The 21038-nt window shown below is 43.3% G+C and overlaps 1 protein-coding gene across 1 annotated transcript in view; it reads right to left on the bottom strand.

The window, feature by feature from the left end:
* Window positions 1–21038, bottom strand: part of LOC144943756 (ubiquitin-conjugating enzyme E2 E1-like) — a 66123-nt gene that overhangs the window by 22552 nt on the left and 22533 nt on the right. Inside the window, exons 2-3 of the mRNA XM_078871560.1 lie at window positions 8859–9033; window positions 6183–6233 (exon numbers count right to left, since the gene is read on the bottom strand). Coding sequence (XP_078727686.1) covers window positions 6183–6233; window positions 8859–9031 — 224 coding nt within the window. The 5' untranslated portion in view covers window positions 9032–9033. The remainder of the gene's footprint in view (window positions 1–6182; window positions 6234–8858; window positions 9034–21038) is intronic.

The following is a 21038-nucleotide window of genomic DNA, read 5'->3' as shown; positions in this document are numbered from 1 at the left end:
CTGTGAAATCCGAGGTTGAAGCTCTAGGGATATATATTCTGTGTTAAAACGTTTCCTTGTCCCCATGGTTTTTTTTTATTGCTGCTAAGTACAATGTGATTTTAATGTATTAATGATGCTGTTGCCATCCTGTTAATTTCGTTCATTTAGAGATATCAATCAGTCGTCTCCACGATGGTGACCAACAATCCACCACGACACGAATGTGAGCGGAGTTTGTAATCCAGCGTACTCGGTGTTCATCGGTACGCGCAAGATAAAAGTACATAAACATTTGTCCACACAGCTTGCCCAAATGTATCATGTTAGTTGTCAGCTGGATGATACCACGTCTTAAACACAGCAAAACATTACCCTTGTGCCACGTTTCAAAAACATGTTCAGAAAGGATTCTGAACGAAACCTAGAAAACCCCCCCAAAAAACGTATATAATCTTCAAACTATATAAGCGTTAAATTTTTATTTAAAGCTTTCGTGACTGCGGGGATTCATATTCTTGGTTCTTTCCGTAAAAGTCACGTAGAAGGGAAATAATAAAATAATATAAATATAAAACAATACAAATTCTCACGACGTTTCGACTGTAAACTGCCAAATCGCTGTCTGTGGTGCTGACGTTAGGACAAACCGCCACTTTTTTCTAATTTTCTTTCTGTGGATTTCACACCTGATGATGATTGCTTGTGTTGCAGTCGAAACGTCGTGAGAATTTTTATTGTTTAATATTAATATTATTTTATTATTTCCCTTCTACGTGACTTTACCTAAAGAACCAAGAATATATAAGCGTTAATTACATAGATGTGTTAATCGCCAAATAAATCGCAAGCGGCTCGCGTATGCTCTTGCATCTCCTCTTTGAAATGTATCCAAGGGTTAGGAATTCTCGACATTCACTCCACGTATTTGCTTGCCAACTCCCTGCTGAGCACACACAAAGAAAACCTAATAGGGTTATTTTATTTTTTATTAAAACATTTATACGTCACTGAAGCCCGGCTGCAATGCCCGGTTGAAAAAAAGTATTTCGTGCGTACATTATTCGTTTAGTGCTTTTCATTTCACCTTGCTTTCCCATAATGAGCTTTGGCCGTATATCCAAATGGAGTTCCTGTATTGTATAAAAAATGTTTGTAAATCAGAAACCAATTAACGTGTGTTGTATATCCAAACGCAAAATAACGAAAACAATGATTCAAACCTGTAACACTTAATTCATAAAACGGAAAAGCACAACCCTGCCCAGGGTCTCGGCATGGTTGCTCACTGCTGAGGACTTGCACAGGGGAATGTCACCTCGAAGCCTCAAGGACACCAATGAGAGAAGAATAAACACGTGGCACAAGGAGTGGCTGTGGCAATGCATCCCATTGACGTAATTGTATTATTCGCTGTTCTTCAACCTCGGAGCAACCGTTCCCTTGGTATGGTGCTGGCGGCAAGGGAACGTTGCTAATGAGGCTGATGGATAGTGTCGGTGTAAATTTTTGCTAATGCGCAGGCTCGAGGCAGATTTCTTGAGTACACCGGTTTATTTGGATTCCCAGGTACAGTACGAGTATAATGGGCATTGGGCCATTCAGCAACTACTTTTTCTGTTTAGTTTGTTGTCATTCCCCACCGCACCACCGATTTTGCATGGTTGGCTAAGTACGCACATACATACAAGTCGCCAGACATCAATTAGCACAACCCAGGAAAGTGTGAAGATAGGCACTGCATTGCATTTTCCTTAGCCCTGCAACTCAATACAAATATTTTTTTTTTACCCGGTAAGGCCGACACTGAGCTACATAGCTTTGTTTCAGAAGTGACCCGGCCGCAAATGACAGCTCAACAAAGTGGCTTATCACGTAGACATTTATAGCAGCCAAATACTCTAAAACACATGATTCGAATTTGGGAAGGAAAACCCGGAGGACCCGGAGAAAAATGCACACGACCACAGCGAGTAAATACAAACTCCAAATGTCGTTGTCAGGGTCGGGATTGAACCCACGATTTCCTGAATGCCAGGCGAGGGAGTTCACATTTTGCCACGGGGGTGCCATAAATAGACTGTGGAGCCACCAATTGACCCCGAGTCGATTACTTTCAGGTGGGTGCAGTGATAACAGAAAGAATAATAGAGTTTCTGTCAGCATGACGATTTTAATGAAGGTCATCATTCTATTGTGTGTAATTTCAAATGGTTGGTGAAATTTCCGACGGGACTTGCTGATGGTGGCTTGGGGCTGAGCTTGGTGCGATAAAAATACATTTGACTGAGAACCATAGATTGATAAAGCAGTTGCTGACAGCGTGATAAGGTTGAACTTTGTACCGTTGGTCAAGGAATGCCATTTCTCTCGAAACCGCCTGGATCATGTTAACTGTTTAAATGGATTCATATTTGACAAAATAGGCTGTAGCTTGGTTCAAACACAGAAAGGCTCAATCAGCCAGCAGATTTGCCAAATGCATCTATCACAACAACAAGCTGGTATTGCGCCAAATTGCACTCAATCAACCTTTGTGGCCAGGTGAACTCACCCCCTTCCCCAAGCAAGCCGACGCGCTCTCTCTGGACATGCCCTGATATACTGGGGTAGCCGTCTCCGACCGCTCCGCAACACGACACCCCCCCTGAGTCTGCCCCACCACCACAGCGCTCTCGCTCTCCCTAGAGGCTGGCCCTCTCCGCCTCGCGTCACACCTAGGACTCGCAATACTTCAACACACCCTACACCTCACAGTTACCGCACAACCACTAACGCATGTACGCAAGTGTGTGTGTGTGTTGAACTTCTTTCGCACCGTACGTAGCCAACCGTGCTAATCGGAGACGCGACTGTAACATTTGAAACCGTTTTAAAGATCGCGTAAAAACTCTAAGAGCTTGGGACCGGCAACAAATATTTAAATCCGCCTCCCTGAGAACATCTGCTCTCTCCTACAATGCAATTCACCTTCTCCCAGACTTTCCACCCCCCCTTTCTACATCACCCCCCCCACTACCACGCCACCCCCTTCCCGCTCATCTGACTACCTAATTCTAGACACACCCGTCATAACTCACCAAACCACATCACCGCAACACTCCCCCGCACCCCGCACAACACGCGTCACATTTGCCAATATCACTAATAACCGCACTCTCTTCACGCAAGATGCATTTCTTACACTCGCGTGTAACTGACACTTTACTTTTTATTTTACCAGGTTAAGCCCACTGAGCTATACAGCACTTTTTCAGAAGCGACCTGGCCACAAATGATAGCTTAAGGAAGTGGTTTATCGTGTGGACATTTATAGCAGCCAAATACTCGAAATGCATGTTTCTAAATGTGGAGGGGAAAATAGGACCCGGAGAAAAATCAACGCGACCACGGGGAGAGAGACGAGCAAACACCAAGTATACAGCAAATGTCAGGATTGAACCCACACCCTCCTGTATATTAGGCGAGGTCGTTAACATCTCGCCACCGTAGCGCCCCAATCAATTATATAATCATGCCGACCTTATGTCACCCATTTGATAAATCGCTGCTAAACATGTTTTACCTAATCCACCATCTTAAGAGTTTTGCTTTACAATCTATGTCATATAAGGACTAATCCCACCAGCAGGGCCTAAAAATAACGCTTTCTCCCCGAGGCTCGGAGTGCAACACAACCGAGTGGAAACTATTCACGGGGCACTGGTGGAAAAGGTCAGAAGCCTCCACACTTAGCTAATGATTTGTTTTTTTATTCTGCAGCCAACAAGGAGTGTTGTGTTTGAATACAAAAAAAAAGTGACAAGGCGCTCTGTGCCACCACTTTCACAGCCTTGCTTGTACATGGTGCACCACCTCTGGTTCCGTGCGCTTTGAATATCGCTTTTGGAACGCTGCCTCGTCGACGGATGCAATGATATGCACAGCAGATGTACATCTGGGATTGTTTACTGCCTCTTGAGTGCAAATATATTTTTCTCATGCGCTTGTTTTCCATAAACAAGAGTGTAGGATTCGCTGAATAGGCACAGTAAATGACCATTCTTAATAGATAGAGCTTAGAAGGCACATGTTCAATTGGGATTAATTGTGGGCTCTATCTCCAAGCAGGCGGTGCTATGATGAGAGCTCTTGGACCACAATCGAATGGCTGCAAAAGTTCAAATCGTAGTCGGCGGCTGACAGTACATTCGTCTCTTTCTGGGGTCACCAAAATAAGTACCGCTTTGTCGGTTCGTCAACATTCATCGTTCTAAAGAGATACTCATCTCTGCTATTAAAATACGTATTTTCTACCAATGGCTCAAAGCTGCCAAAACAAGATGAGCAGCCAGTCCCATGTTGAGATCTGCAGACAGAAAACGATCGCGTTTGGACTCAAGTGCTAACGTGGAGACGAAATCCACATTTCTAGTGAATTGAGTTTTCCGTAGATTGTCTACCAATGTGTTTTTCAGTTGCTGCTATTTTATTTAGCAATTCAGGAGGGGTGGTGGGGCCGAGCCAACCTTGGTTGACATTTAAAGCATTAAAAACCTCAATTGATTAATTAAAATAAACTGGTACACTCCCGATGTGTGCATCAAATCATGCACGTACAAGTGGCTTATTTACAAATCAAACAAAGAGGAGAGCAAAAATAAATAAAACTGATTTGCAACCCCAAACTGTGACAACTGAAACGTCGTGATTTTTTATTTTATAAAAATGGTACTTTTATTATTTATTTATTTTTACCTACGTGACTTTACCGAAAAAACCTAAGAATATGTGACAACCGAATTGTTAATGTAACGATTGTTCATAGGGATTCATTTGTCAGCATGGATGCCTTCGAATAATGTCGAGACGTGGTTAGTGTAGTGTACGGAGATGGTAGGGATGGAAGTTGCAGTAAAATACAACAGAGATAGCTGCCAATACACTCAAGCGAGACCCGGATGGCAAGCCGACAGGGAATAGCAGCGGAAAGCTCTGCTTTCCACTCCTCATTCTTCGCCAATTCATCACGGGTGTGAAATTTACACTACACAATGCAATTAAATGTTTAGTCCTTTACGTGTAGTTCACTGGAGTCCAATAGAAAGGATGTAATGGCTCATTAGCTAAGAGAGCCAAGTACAGATGGTGTGAAGAATATTTACTTTGGTTGGAGATATGGCCTTCCAGTGCCCACTTTCACGGTCAAGTTTGATAACCGCGGTACGTGGTGGGGTGGAAAGGGGTGATGCCGTACTGCAGTGCAACTCGCAGGGTATTCTGGACTTCAGAAAATCTGCCGTTGAATTTCTTGCCGACCTCATTAGCAGTAGGGAGTACTATTTAAAGTTTCCGCAAAACAGCGGGATTGAGTTTATGGGCACCAGTGAAGTTTTTTTTCTTCGTGTTCTTTTTCAAAGCAGGTCAAAGGGTCAGTGTCTCCATTGTTAGATGATGGACTTAGCAAGAACAACGATCTGTGAGATTACACATTCAAAATCTGGCAGCTACAAGTCTATTAATGGGGTCTCAGAAAACACGTCAGTGATGGCTTAACTTGGCCGCCAATGACCACACATAAGAGGTCATATTAAATGTGATTTGCCATTATAACATTCAAGCTCTTACTGATTGGGTTGCCAAGTGACAAATGATAAGTGCAGGACATTGATCAAAAGGTGTGCATCAAAGTGCTCTCTCTCTTGCAAATTAGATAATCCTGGTATCTCTCAAGTTTGCACCTGGCTAAACAAAAACGTGAAACTTGTAAAGGTAAGAAGGCTATTGAAGCTAGAGGAGAAGTAGTCATTTAGGTCAAGCCAGTGTGAATTTCCACTTGGCCATCTGAACGAGAACATTTACTTTTTAATTACAATAAATCTAAGGATCCTCATGTAAACGTACTATCGCTTGCTTTCTCCGGCTCGCATCTCCCTGCTGCTGCTCGGGGACAGGGGGTATAGCATTTGCGTGACAGTGCTGTGCGGGACTACCATTTAAAAAATATATCTTATCACCATCTACTGCCTGTGTATTGCAGTGGTCTTGGCTTTAATTAAATAGACACAACAGACGCACACGTCCACAATGGCTGCGTCGCTACCAGAGCGCGCTGTTGCAACATTGTGCTTGGCGGCAAATGGAACTGGCATTGAGGTGTTCTGCTGAGACTCCCTGTGGGGGGAGCAGGGGAAGGGGGTAGGGGGCTGGGGGGGGGGGCTTACCTGCAGTTAGGAGGGGGGTCCAGTGTTATCTCCGCAAGCTCCTTCTGAATCCTGCAAAGACAAAAATCGCCAGTATAGCCTTAACAGACTTTTGGGGCAAGTGCTGTTAGCCAGGTGCACTGATGAAGGCCGAGACGGCACACGAGGGGGTGGGTGGCCAGGCCAGCACCATGCACTGTTGCCTTTGTCTCCCTAGCTGCAATGTTTAGACACCGCACCAAGTACTCATTTGAGGCCGAGTCAGCCTAGGAGAGACCCAGGACCAGTTCAGATAATCGTCACTGGAGTTGACTGTGAGCGGGAATCGAACCCGGGTCGCCGGGTTCGTAGCGCAGAGCGTTAACCGCTCCACTATCGCTCCTGCACACACGTTCGTTAGCTGATTAAATAGAACATTGATAAGACCAATCCTTGCGTAGTTGGATGAAGACGAATCTGATATCCATAGTTAAGTGAATGATATAAATGGTAATGTATGAACCATATAACTTTCCATCAGATGTAAATGCATTAATGTCATAAGCGATTGGAATGGTCAAAGCACTAGTGGGTACACCCATTGAAGACGATGTCAGATTTCGCATAGTAAATCTTGCCTGAAAAAAACATTTTGTTACGTACACTTTATTTAAAATAACGAAATAATATACAAAGCAGCTTGGGATCAACAGGAACAGAAGCAAGATCATGCATGCTCTTTGCCAGCATAATGTTGGGAGTTTTCAGAGGTGCATGCTCGAACTGGAGTGGTGTGCTGACGGTGGACTGTTTTGTTGCTGGTGAGGTGGACATTGGTTTTGGCATCGTTCCGCTTGAGAAGGAGTTTGAAAAAATCCCACGATGAGACGGCAACAAGGCAGGACACACAAGAGGTGTGCTCTTGTGGAGTCAATGACAACGTAGAGCTGGGCATCACCAGCACTTTGGCAAAATTGACAAGCGACACGGGAAGACTTTGTGGGGGTCAGCGATGGAGCCCGTGGCACATGAACATGGGAATTTTCGGACAGATATTGGCCTCGTGTGGAAACAAAGGGAGTATTTTGAGAGGCAACAACAGTACCAGGGAAAGAGGCGTGCCAGAGACAATGACATAGTTATGGAGATGCTCAATGAGCATGGAGCGGCCAGTGGTGTTGCAAGCAGCAGTGAGGTCTCGGAGAACTAGGCGATAGATTCAACTTTGACGAGGAGTTCATCTTCTTGGTTCTTTCGGTAAAGTCACGTAGAAGGGAAATAATCAAATAATACAAATAAAACATAATACAATAATTCTCACGACGTTTCAGCCACAACGCAAGCAGCCGTCCTCTTGATATGCAAATTCTTTTGTCAAGGCGCTCTTCCGCCTCCAACCCAGCTTAAATATACGCTGCCAAGCCTGGTGGTGTTCAGACGCTGTCTTTCCGACAGACCTGTTCTTCGCCTGAGGACGGCTGCTTGCGTTGTGGCCGAAACGTCGTGAGAATTATTTTATTATGTTTTATTTTTATTATTTTATTATTTCCCTTCTACGTGACTTTACCGAAAGAACTAAGAAGATGAATCCCTGCAGTCACGAAAGCTTTAAATCGAAATGTGACGAGGAGGTTCATTGACCCCATACAGTGGTCTCTGTGGAATGACCTTGGTGGAAACCAGCCTGTACTGGGATAGGCATTTGGTAATGGTGGAAGAGATGACCCATTTCTAGGACTTTCCAAGAAGAGAGATTTGAAATCCGATGGACATTTTCAGGAATGTTGGGAGACCAGTGTGGCTTTCATTAGGATGGCAGGGTCAGCAGCATGCATTCATGTCGCTGGTAATGAAAAGATAGAGGGTGGGGGAAGGCTGCATGGGATTATTTCATTAGTCTGACACCACACCATAAACATTGGCATCTACGAGTTTGTTTTGGGTCCACAGTTTAGAAAAAAAAAACTAACAAAACGCCCAGATCTTGGCAGATCTTGAAATCCAAGCAGATTTTAACCTGGAAAGTGCTTGGTTAGGTGAATGCCAAACGCAAAGGGTGCGGGGGGGCTACGTTCTGGGCAACAAAGGGGAGGACAGTCAAGGCTACTGTTTTTCTGCACTATAATCTCATGGTATGCTCCATGCCTTCACCATATCTGCGCTGACCAGACGTGGAAACATGTGGTCAAGTAACTCCCATGACCCGCATAGCATCTCAAATGCAGAAGTTGATTGACATAAATAGCTGTACACGTACAAACAAAACGTCAACAGCAATCACACCTTCAAAGAGTAAAAAGTTAATTTAATGCCGACGCTTTATATAAACCGGTTGGGTGGCGATATGGCAGAGCGCTTGACTCGCAGTTGGAGGGGAGCGAGTTTAAACCGCGATCGGTGATAACTCGGGCCTCCATCATTGCACTGGGGTCCACACAGCAATCCCCACTTTGTGGAGTCGACAAGCGTTATGCTACCAAGAGATTAGATGTTAAAATAGGATTGTGTCATTTCCACCTCGGCTCGCGGCCGCCAAAGGAGAATAACACTGCCCCACACTCACTTGAGCCGGGAGAAGACCCCTTTGACTGTGTTGATGTGCTCGCATGAAAAAACACTTTACACATTTCAACAGCGGTACAAGCGCACGTTTGTACGCAACTGCGACGCCAAGCTCGGTGCATTCCCAAGGGAGCGCACGGCTTCATCATCTCGTACCGCTTGGCGCTGGTAGACAGCTTGGCAGCTGTTTTGCCCGAGATCTTGGCCTCTTTCTTCTTGGGCTGGGGGGTCTCGGTCTCTGGTGGGGGGGCGTCCAGTTGGTCAGCGTCCGAGCTGCCGCTGCTGGTGCTGGGGCTGTCTGCGCTGCGAGGCTCGCGCCCACTCGACATGGCTGCACACATTGCACGGCAAAAACAAGACGCTTCGGCGGTTACTTTCCAGCGTTTCGAGGAGTTTTCCGCTTGCTTGTTATTCCTTTCCCATCCAATGAGGTTCAAGTTCAAGTTCATTTATTAGGTATAGCCCTGTGAGCCATTCGGCTCTTGAATCGGGTGCAACCGCAACAAACAAAAAACATGAACTAAAAAACATCTTAAAGTGAATATGTGACTGAGTGCAAACAGAAAATCCAAGAAAAGACAGCAAAATATTGCAGAAAAAACACAGTACACCAACACTGCGTGCAAAAATCCCAGTGGGATGCAAGTCAAACAACAACAACAACAAGACAACTTAGATTAACTCTGTACTACAACAAACAAACATGGCTAAACCAATACACTTTTCGAAATCACCAAAATAAAGCCATGAACTCAATGAAACAGTGATAATAGGAAATGTGACGGAATTTTCACAATAAATGACATAAACAACATGTACTACCAAAACCCTGCAGCCATAGCTGGCTGCATGAGTCACTCCACAACAGCAGGAGCATCAATCGGAGTATTATAATTTTTCAATGCACCTTTAAGATCAGCACACCAAATCAAAATACATCGGAAGACATAACGAGGCTCCCACAATGCCATGTGGGAGGGTGTGTGGCAGTTTGGTGCCAGCTATCATATAGAGTGTGGTTGTGTCGCTACAGTTCTCTGCGGTGAATACAATGTCTTTAAAAACAATTATGCTAATGCCTCCTTAAATAAAATTTGAGCTAACCGCTTGCGCGTTCCGAGATTCAGCAGTGAACGGGACACCGACCCTGCAACTTGCAGATTTCTCGGAACGGGAAAGGGTTAAGTCACAAAACAGTCACTTGTTGCACGTAAAAAAAACGCCACACATGGTAATTTCATTTAATGTGTTATTTTATAGATGTAAAACTTAAAGGAAAAATCTATATGCAACTGGCAAATAGGGATTTAGCAATAAACGCCCCTCTGATGTTGACAAGCCAATTACAGGCGCAGAATATATTGATGTAGCAACTATTTATTTTCTCCCTGGGAGGCACAGTAGCAGAGTGGCCCAGCTCACAGTCAGGCTTGTGAGTTCACATCCTGACTGATGGATCAACGGTGATAGACCTACGGAGAGACTGATACTGGTAGGAATCTCCTGGTTACACCAGCCCACAGGGGATTATTGTGTCCGTCGCGCAGGGAGGGGCTGGGTGGGGAGGGGCTGGGTGGGGTGGGGAGGGGCTGGTCACCCCGTGGTGCCCTTATTAAACTCAACGTTTAACCTACTCACACCGGCTTGTGCCCGCCCTCACAGTCGGGCATATTTGCTTAATACACCACGCCGCCGTTGGCCGTAGCCATTGACCGAGCAACCCAACGTTCCTACCAGCTCCCTCCGCAGGAATGTGTTATCTTCCATAGGAATGTGCACATTTTATCATTGCCTAAAGGGGTTGCCGATAGATCGTAGTTGCTGATAGATCAGCAACCATGTAATGGTCACGTGAAAATGCACACGGATTGACCTTCCATTGCTTACCTGCTATACATCTACACCGTCATCTGCACGGTTTCTGCGTTACACGAGATAATGTGCATCATCCATTTGTTTTTAATCTCCGGATATTGTTCACGCCTTTCCGGCAAATTACCCATGAGCAGCACCAACAATTCGTGTTACTTGACGTAGGCCATGGTTATGCATTATGTCAGTCATCTCAAAAGTATTTCGAGTCGAAAATGATCATCAAATATCATCCCATCAAATATCATCCTGTTGCAGAGGTCGCAAACGGGTTTTGATTCCTTACCCGTACCCGGCCGCACCAGGGTCGCAAACGGGTACCCGTACCCGGCCGGGTACGGGTAGCCGGGTATCGGGTAGGGTAGGGGTATCGGGTACCCGATTGCGACCTCTGTCCTGTTGTAGGTCATCCATAATTATTGAGTCAGGAAAGTTAACCCATTAAGGACAGTAAGCTCCATCACGCACTGAGTTGGCACAAAGAAGTGGGGAGAAATAAAAGGCTTAGTTTGAGTAAAAACGCATTCCTCGAAGTTGAGTAACTTGCCATTTCCAAAAAGAGGAGTGCTTCTCCTTAGCAGCCAGGGCTCATGTGTCGCATCAAATCACGGCACAAAATTCAAGCCTTCCTGAAGCCATCATATAACAACAGACCTCGGTGGATGACAGTAAACGCAGGCGAGCAAACATCATTGACCTCGAGCACGGTATTGACCCGATGCCTCATGCTTTACTATATTGTAAACTTAACACACGTTGTCTAAATTCTACAGCGGTCAACCGCCAAAGTGATGTTTTATAAGGAACCGTTTATTAGTTTATGGTGGTTGCTGGAATAACTTTATAGGCAAGATTCAATGTTTGTATCATCCCTCTGTTATGCCTTTGCCAATGACATTCCAATGTTGAGTGGATGTGCTGAATCGATCAAGTAAAGACGACAGTGGTCTTGGATGCAGTCATGTTTTACCGTGCTGTTTTGGGTCATTCACATAAAACAACAATAACAAATATTGACTTCCCAGGGAGTTGTCCTCATTTCACAGATACTCGAGAAATGATGGGCTGACGTGACATGAACCTGGAATTTGAACTTGCAACCTTCCAATGTGATGTCAAGCACCTGACTCGATTGTGTAATTTAGCGTTAGAAATATCCAGTGTACATTTTAAAATGAAATATAAAACGACAAGACTGGATTTTATCATCTGTCTGAATCATTCTAAAAGTATTGGTAAATTGGTATCACATACAGAGTGATATATTGCACATATATACAGATGTCACTTTAAAGAAGTAGTTCTGACATCGTCTTCCAAAGGTTCTTCTCCGACACGGTCATGCACTGCTGCTCTGCAAGATTCCCCAATGGATTGCATGTCGGAGAGGGCATGAATAATGCACACCTGGAATCAGAGTTAGTCGGCCCTTTCCTGGCTTTTGGACAGTTGTAAATACGTGGATGTGTGGTGGGTATGGCAAAGCACACACCTTACAATCTCAGATGGGCTTGAGAGTTCAAATCCTGGACGGAGGTCACCCTAAACTCGTCCTCCCACAGGAATGAATACATTCCGCATCTCTTTATGCAGATCTTAACAGTTGTCCTTCAGATAGCCAGTGGAGGGTGAGCACTGCTTGCAAGCTTGTGCAATCAGGAATGCAATTTGACTGACACGAATATTCTACGAGGTTGCACTGTGGACAGGCGTGTCCCTGAAATGAGAATGGACCGTTTTAAATGACGAAAAAATGTGCTCAGGAACAGATTTAAAGCAGATGTATTGATGATTTATTTCTAAAGGCTAACAGAGACACAGTGTTCATAAGCCAAGTGTGAAGTCACTTCATAAGTTAAACTATAGAAATGCAATAACTCAAAAACATAGTAAAAAAACAACAGCACAGTTATTCCAGATATTTTAAATTTTGGAAGTGCTCAGTCTCTTGCACCTTTTTCTTTCAGATTTCAACCAGATATTAATTCCAGCATCAAAAGCAACAACACGCGATACAAAAATGCCACGCTGCATCACATGCGCTCATGTCCTGTTTACCGTCTTTGCCAAATTTAGAAGTATAAATGCACACCAGGCCCCAGGACCTTTTGAGGAATTCATGTGAGAAATGCATCAATTATTAACCATCAACTACAAAACAATTGTAAATATTCATAAACTGTATTTGCCTGCTCAAGGAAGCACGGAGGAGAGAGGAGCTCTTATCTGTTCATGGCCCTGGGCGAGCAGTCCAAATTAAATTCTCAGTGCGCCTCCAAGAGACAACTACTGTGGACTCCCCACCAAGTGGACAATGCTCAGTGTCCCAGTGCTGGCGAGATGAGGGGATGAGTCAAGCCTTCAAGCTGGCATTTTAACTCTCAAATGTTCCGATCTGAGAATACGGTGCCCTAACCACATTGCCACCTAGCCGGTTATTGATACCGCTTTTGTCAATCGTCCCAAGCATTAAACCTTTTACTCGCACAGTTCCGATATATTCTCTTTGTTGACTTAGCTGGTACACACCCTATTTTGTTCATGTTTCAGTCCACGTTATTGTTTACATATTATATTAATATAAGTCAAGGGTCACGCTTACACAGATTCAAGTCGCGTAGTGTGTTATACATGGAATGCAACTTCTGGATTATGTTCACATCAATGAATTGCTTGTAGAGTATGGTTTTTAAACATGACCGGCTCTCCACACAGATTCTAAATTATAATGAATGGTATATTTGGCCTATTATGTCGGACAATGAGACGGAGCAATGTGTAAAGTTGAGGTTAAATGGTGCGGCACTTCTGCAATAACATGTATGCCATGTTGCTGCATTTGCTATGAAATGCAACACTGGGGAAATAAAGTTGAATTCAAAATAACATTTAATTATTTCACGTGGCACATACAACAGCAATAAAACCTGCCTCGGGGAACCGTAGCATGAAGGTGGGGACTCGACATCAATGGCTCCCAGAGGTAAACTTTGCAGCAGCAGTGAGCATTGGTGACTATTACTCGACTGATGAGTCTTAATAAGAACGAACCCGGTCTAGTTGTGTCTCTCTATCAGTGCTGCTCCCATTCGGTTACATTTGGTCGAATTTATTTGCACAATGACCCAAGACGAGAGGACCACAATGCACAGCTTCAAGAACTGCTGATAGAGGCCAAGTACTATTTACACATTTTATTGTGTTGTCTGTAACACATGCAACATTATATGGTTATTGCTTTCGGAGGTCGCATGGGATTGGAAAAGATGAACATGTCAAAACGTGTTCACGAGTGAAGGTGTGCAGATAAAAAAAAACTGGATGAATCGATACCTTCACGTTTTTATTTTATTTCTAAAACCTATTTCTTTACCATAACCCTTGCCTGTTCCAAATAGGTTCTTTGAGTTTGGGTTCACCCAGACCAAAACAACTTACTTTCCTTTGCGGTCAATGTGATGCCTATAACCTGAATGTGATCTCAATCCACGTTGTTTCCTTTTACTGGTAGGCACCTCCTGGTTACACCAGCCCACAGGAGATTATTGTGTCCGTCGTGCAGGGAGGGGCTGGGTGGGGAGGGGAGGGTGGGGAGGGGCTGGGTGGGGAGGGGCTGGGTGGGGAGGGTGGGAGGGGCTGGGTGGGGAGGGGAGGGTGGGAAGGGTGGGGCTAGGTGGGGAGGGGAGGGTGGGGAAGGGCTGGGAGGGGCTGGGTGGGGAGGGTGAGGAGGGGCTGGATGGGGGGTGGGAGGGGTGGGGCTGATCACCCAGTGGTGCCCTTATAAAACTCAACGTTTAACCTACTCACGCCGGCTTGTGCCCGCCCTCACAGTCGGGCATATTTGCGGAATACACCACGGCCCCCGTTGACCCTGGCCATTGACCGAGCAACCCAACGTTCCTACCAGCTCCCTCCGCAGGAATGTGTTCCTGCCTCAGTGTAATTCCAGGTGAGCACCTCTCCACCCTTCCCTGCACATTGTTCAGCTTTTGTTCCAAATGTCCTTACTATCGTCCACGGTTCTGATCCACGTGATGCAGTGCATATGAATCTACTTCCAAACCCACACCCCCCTCCGACTTGCCCCCCCCCATCATCCCTTCACTGCCACTGCCCAAAAATGTATATCAGCCTCCAGTGTCGCCATCTCGGGCACTGTGACCGCCTTTCCAAAACCTAAAAAAACAATCCCCTCAATTATGTTATTTCTGGCTCAGTATCCCCAGCGGATGGTGTTAAACAATTCCATCTGTTCCAATACTGAGCGGCGCACAAGCACTCTGCTGTTTCGATCAAGGCACGATGCTACATGTCAACGTCGTAATGCTCACACCAACATTTTAATAACGGCTTTAATAATTTAGAAGAAAAAAGTGAACATTGTACCCGAGATTGCTTAACCCCTCATAAGTGTCCAGATGGTGTAAACAGCACACTCTGAGTGCAATGTATTGCTTTTGGTATTCAAAATACAAGGAAAACATACGTACCGGCAGTGCTACAGCTAAAGCCTTACTCCTCACGGTTAATATGTTGCAGGTCTGACATTTGGCCACAGCAGTTACTTCTGTAAATAAGTTCATACAGCAACCAACATGGGCTCATTCTGACCGTCAATACCCAGACACCGATGGGGATGGAACTGGCCTATGTAAAATGTATGATCTTTGGTCTAGGTAAAAAAACAGTGTCTGCCTCCTAATCACAAAGATGTGTGCACCCCGCTGCATAAGCGCGCTGTTACTCTGCACTAACGCTGCCTATACAGGGCTATGGCGCAGCCTGTTCAACAGATACTTGGGTTTTCAGGAGTAAGTACACAATGAGTGTCTGCTGCGTTTGCCGTGCGCGAGTGGTAATTGTCTGAGCAGTGAGTGCCGGATGAGGAGTGTGTGGCGAGTGCATCTGGTGGGTGGTTGAGTGCAAGTGGCGCTGGTTGAGTGTCTCGTGTCAGGCGCGAGGGACGCATGCGTTGGTGAGCGGTGTCTGCCGAGCGGTCAACGTGAGCGAGGGGTGTTTGGAGAGTTTGGTGGGTGTCTGAGTGGTGGTTTGAGTCAGGTGTGTGATGAGAGGGAGTGGCGAGTGAGTTGTGTCCGGTGCATGTGCAAGTTTCTGGGTTTTCCCACCCACTCCCTTTCAAAAATGCACACCAACCAGCATGGTAAAGTATGGTGGCACAAAACGCTATGACCGACATGGCTTGGGAGGCCTTTATCCAGCAGTAGATTAACAAAACATGATAAACTCATTCCGAATGTACACAACAGGATACCATTTTATTGTGTGGAGAAAAAATGAAACCAACCAAGACTGTTTGCCTTACGAGACGTTTCAGAGAAAGGAATTACTTCCTTGCAGCCGCCCATTTTGCCATACACGTTTAGACATCGGTTGCGCAATCTCATTGTATACAAATGCTCTGCTGAGAATATTGGCACTTAAGCTATTCATTTTCTTAAATGGCAAATGCAAGGGAGGGAAATTGTATCTCTCCATCCACGATCGGAATGTCTCTACATCAATGTTGCCCTGATAGGAGTACTTGATGTAGCCACACCGTAGCTGGTGGATCCCAGATGGCCAGGTGCAATTCAAGTCCCAACATCTCCCCTTGTGCCCTGCAGTAAGTGTGCTCTGACCAGTCTAATCGGCCTATCAAAAAAAAATCTGTTTATGACATACATGAATGCCATACCTTGTATCCACGAACACCTGCAGGCAATATATTAAACCGTTTCGTATGTATCCAGCTGGGTGGTGCTGTGGTTAGAGTTATCGACTGACAGTTGGCAGGCTGCAAGTTCAATTCCCATACAATTATCTATGAATTCTTGAATAAAATTTTAATTGCACCGCTGTTAGCCAAGCTACACTTATATCACCAATGCAATAGTGTCATGCATGACAGCTAGTAGAAAGCGTATCTGAACAGGGTCCCACAAACCGAAGAACGTGAGAATGTGTTATTTTCTTGGTCATGTGACTGGTGGAGTGTTCCTAAACGGACCATGCATATATGTAATAATGTACACAAAATAATAAAATAGAATCCTCACGACGTTTCGGCCACAACGCAAGCAGCCGTCCTCAGGTGACGAACAGGTCTGTCGGAAAGACAGCGTCTAAATGAGTCTTTCCGACAGACCTGTTCGTCACCTGAGGACGGCTGCTTGCATTGTGGCCAAAACGTTGTGAGAATTGTATTTTATTATGTTTTATTTTTATTATTTTATTGTTTCCCTTCTACGTGACTTTACCGAAAGAACCAAGAAGATGAAGCCCTGCAGTCACGAAAGCTTTAAATCGAAATTGAATGTACACAATGATCGTGTGCATCAATGTGTTGTGCGTTTTGTTGTTGTTGCAAAAATACTGCGAATATCAAACCTAGATCTGCAGACTACGAATGCTGGTGTGAGTGCGCTGATCAATGATCTGACATCATATGACGACTATGGGTTCAACGCCTTTGCCGCCAAGTATAGAGAGTTCACTGAGCCTTGATGCCCCTCAAGTCCCCGTCAAAGCTCGACTGGGTACGAGATTGCTTTTTAAAAAGATTCCTTTGTAGTTTCGCATTCAAACAAATGGGCACCTTGCCAGTTAGGTCATGCATTAAGTTGAAGATTACGATCTATGCAATATTAGGTCTGGCAAGGAGGCTTGGCTTCATGTTTTTTTTCGTGAAACTTCTAATGCCAAAGCAGCTCACAAGGAGCTTTATTTACGGTGCTTTGTGTCGACAAATACTGCGAACCATGCATGTGCTGCCCGATGAAATCGGTCAAATGTACGCCCAGTTACTTGACTAAAAGCACTTGCACTTGTTTAAAGGCAAGTCTGAAGGAGGATCTCTCCATTGAGCGTATAAAATTGACTATTGATTATTAATTAAGAAAATTATTTTACAGTCCTATAGGAATGGATATTGATATTTGTCGTCATTTCTCATTAACATGCGGAGTACTGCCAAATGGTTTATTGATACTGTATAATTGATCACCTTTACTGCAACAGTTGCACTTGTGTCTAAATTCAAATAAAAGTGATTTCATATTAAAGTGATTTCCAAGCAGTTTGGGGAGGCGCTCATGACACGTTTGCTCTCCAGAAGTCGTGCTGGAAATTCCACATTCTTAGGGTGGTGGCAAGTCTTGGGCCAAGGACAATCACTATTGTCTTCCCAAAAGCGATACACATTTTTATAAACACTGCAGGGACGATGGGACGAGTCACTCTCAAACCGTGATTTTAATTCACATCCTTGGGAATGATAGCGATTCTTCTTCTCTGACAACAGCACACCTGTTCTGAATATCTATAAACTGATTGCCATTGTTTATTGTAACACTGAAACGCATATGTCAAATATGCCATGTTATTATTCATATAAATAATGCACAATGCAATATTTAAAATAATGTATCAAAGTAAAGCAATATACAGTATCACATACGTAAAAAAGTCCTTTGTAAGAAATACACCACCACACGCATGGCTTAGCACTACTATTACAACTTATTGCATTATAATTTAATGTATTTTTAAAATTTCAGTGCGAGAGAAATACCAAACGACAAAAACACGGCTAACATGCTGCGTCTTTCCCTGACCTTTACAAAATAAAATTCAGAAATTTTTACGAGACCCAGAAATGATACTGGTGAGTGTCGGTAATTCTACATAGTGCATGCATGAGATTAGCCTCGGAATATCTCCACAACTAATGAACCATAACTCATGAAGAGTGTTAAACCCACACAACACAAAATGAGGAAAAGTGTTGCCTACACGTGATACAAGTCAGGCCATAGAAACACAACACAATGAAAAAGCCCACAAGAGAAAATACAAAACATTCATATCCAAATCGAACATTTTAAGAATAATACACAAATCATCTTCTTATTACACGCATATAAACTGTTCTTTTACGAAGACCACAGAGCTGGATAATGGTCAATTTAAAGGCCAATCAACCACAAGCATGAGGGAGTTTTCTAAAAGTTTTCCTACTATTAACTATATTAGATACTGTCAGTGTCAGTCTAGCAAAGACTAAACCAAAGCAAATACCGTTAGGTCTGGCTCTTGTATATTGTACGATGAAAAGGCATTTGATTTAGTGGCATCCGATGCATTCACCAAAGCCCTCATGAACCAAGGCCTTACAACAAATATATAGACATTGTCAAAACCATTTATCGAGATGGAACAATTACATTGAGACTGAATAAAGTCATACAATCAAAAGGAGTCAGGCAAGATGATGTGCTCTCATCATGGCTATTCATAGTGTTCTAGAAGTTTGACAACATTTAGAATTGGTGAAATTATTGCGTAAAGGTAAGTGGTGATAGTGTTAACCAGCTCTGATGAGACGGTCTTCATAAAGAACAATGGGAATTACCAACATGCCACACAGCAAATGAGCACTGATAGAAACGAGCTATTCAGGCACAATATAGTTTGTCACTTCTCATCATCAAATTCAACTTCCCAAAATGTCTCCATCACGCTCTCGTTCACCTCTTTATTTCAGAATTTTCGCCACAATCTGCCTTAAATAACACTGGTCAACACACTATCGCTGGCATAAGGTATTCCAACGGTTTTAATGTAATTTTGGGGTGTTGATTCCAAATCTGACATCAGTTTTTGTCTATCACATCAGCTGTTTGAGATATCAAATATTGCATTTTCAATAAAAAACTGCAGAAGAAAAATATTAAATAAATGTGGATATCTACATAAAATGATATTATAAACACACTATCCTAAAAATACAGCACCATATTTTAACACTAAAGCAGTCACTGACTCGCAACAACTTGCAATCATAAGTGACAGAGTTAATTTCAGGTAAAATCAATGAAAATGGGGTATGCCGATAGCATAAAAATGAGATGTGATAGAGTAAATCTGAGATCAGATTTGGAATCAGCACCCTGAAATTAGTCTAAAACAGCTGCAAAAGTCCAGGCCAGAAAAAAATGTTTTTTTTGTTGACCAGTGTAATTGATCTAGGTATAAATATCCTTTTGTATTTTTCACAAGTGTTCCGCTTAAGAATTATTTCCTTCTGTTCAACAAACTTGTAGGATTGTCACTTTTGTTTTGCCCACATTTATCACAAGCTCAACTTTTCCACTTTCTTTCTTAAACTCTTCAACAATTTCCTGCAGGTCATATTCACAGGCCATCATGCAAAACTGAGATGGTTAAATCTTTCTAGATTTGAAGCTTTCGTGACTGCAAAGATTCATACTCTTAGTTCTTTCGGTAAAGTCAGAACTAAGAGTAGGTTAAATCTTTCTCCATTTGCGTTCATGCCTCTATTTCCCCAAAGGATATATTATCTAATTTTGCTCCGTCAATAGCCTTGGTGAGAGCACATGCCCTTGACTTACTCTTTTGATTTCTACACTGTGCTTTTTCACGAATAGTTTATTTTTACCACTGACCGTCTATGTACTAGCTATCAATGAGATCACAAATGTCATTATGCTTGGCTTACATAGACTATAAAAAGGCATTTGATTCAGCAAAAAAATGAAGCAGACGTACAAGCTCTCAAACCAAGGTCCAAATGTGATGAATGTATAATTCATCAAAACTACTTATACACGAAACCGCAACATGGAGATGCACCGAGTATATTGCTTTGATTCCGTGAATGTTACTGGGAAAAAAAGGCTTAATGAATTAATGCTTTTGTTAAGTGGGTAAATTATTAAATGAAGCTGTAAAAATCCAATGAAATTACCGTATTCTTAGGAGTGTTATTACACGCAAGGGTTATGGACATGTGTCTATAACATTGCTACATTGACTTAAAGCTTTCGTGACTGCAGGAATACATATTCTATGGGTCTTTCGGTAAAGCCACGTAGACAATTGCTTGTGGTGCGATTGAAACGTCGTGATCTTTATATAACTCTTCTATTACCGTGGCTTTACCGAAAGACCCATAGAATAGAATTGCTATATTGGCAGAAGTGGAAGGATGTCACAACTTTGAAATGCATTGGTAGATAATTTCCAAGCAATGTAATGTGTCTTGTAATTTATCAGTGAATTACCCAAGAACATTTACAATTACAAAAAGCACTCCATTTTTCTTCTTGGTTGCTTGCGTTGTGGCCGAAACGTCGTGAGAATTGTATTTTATTATGTTTTATTTTTATTATTTTATTATTTCTATTCGACGTGACTTTACCGAAAGAACCAAGAAGATGAATCCCTGCAGTCACGAAAGCTTTAAATCGAGCACTCCATTTTCTTGTTATGTTGGCAAACGGACAAGAGAAATATCGTTTGAAGCTCCCTGCATTGCATTAATTTATTAATTTCATCATTATTTTACAAGTATTTACATGTATATTTTAAGATTGATTTATTACACTGATTGAAATGGGAGGGGGGGGCGATGACTGCTTTGCATATTCCAATCGCGTAATTTGC

The sequence above is a fragment of the Lampetra fluviatilis genome, chromosome 2 (genome assembly GCF_964198595.1).
Source record: "Lampetra fluviatilis chromosome 2, kcLamFluv1.1, whole genome shotgun sequence".
In the NCBI taxonomy this organism is placed as follows: Eukaryota; Metazoa; Chordata; class Hyperoartia; order Petromyzontiformes; family Petromyzontidae; genus Lampetra; species Lampetra fluviatilis.
Note: the sequence above shows the minus strand (reverse complement) of the source record. Positions and strands in the feature narration are given on the sequence as shown.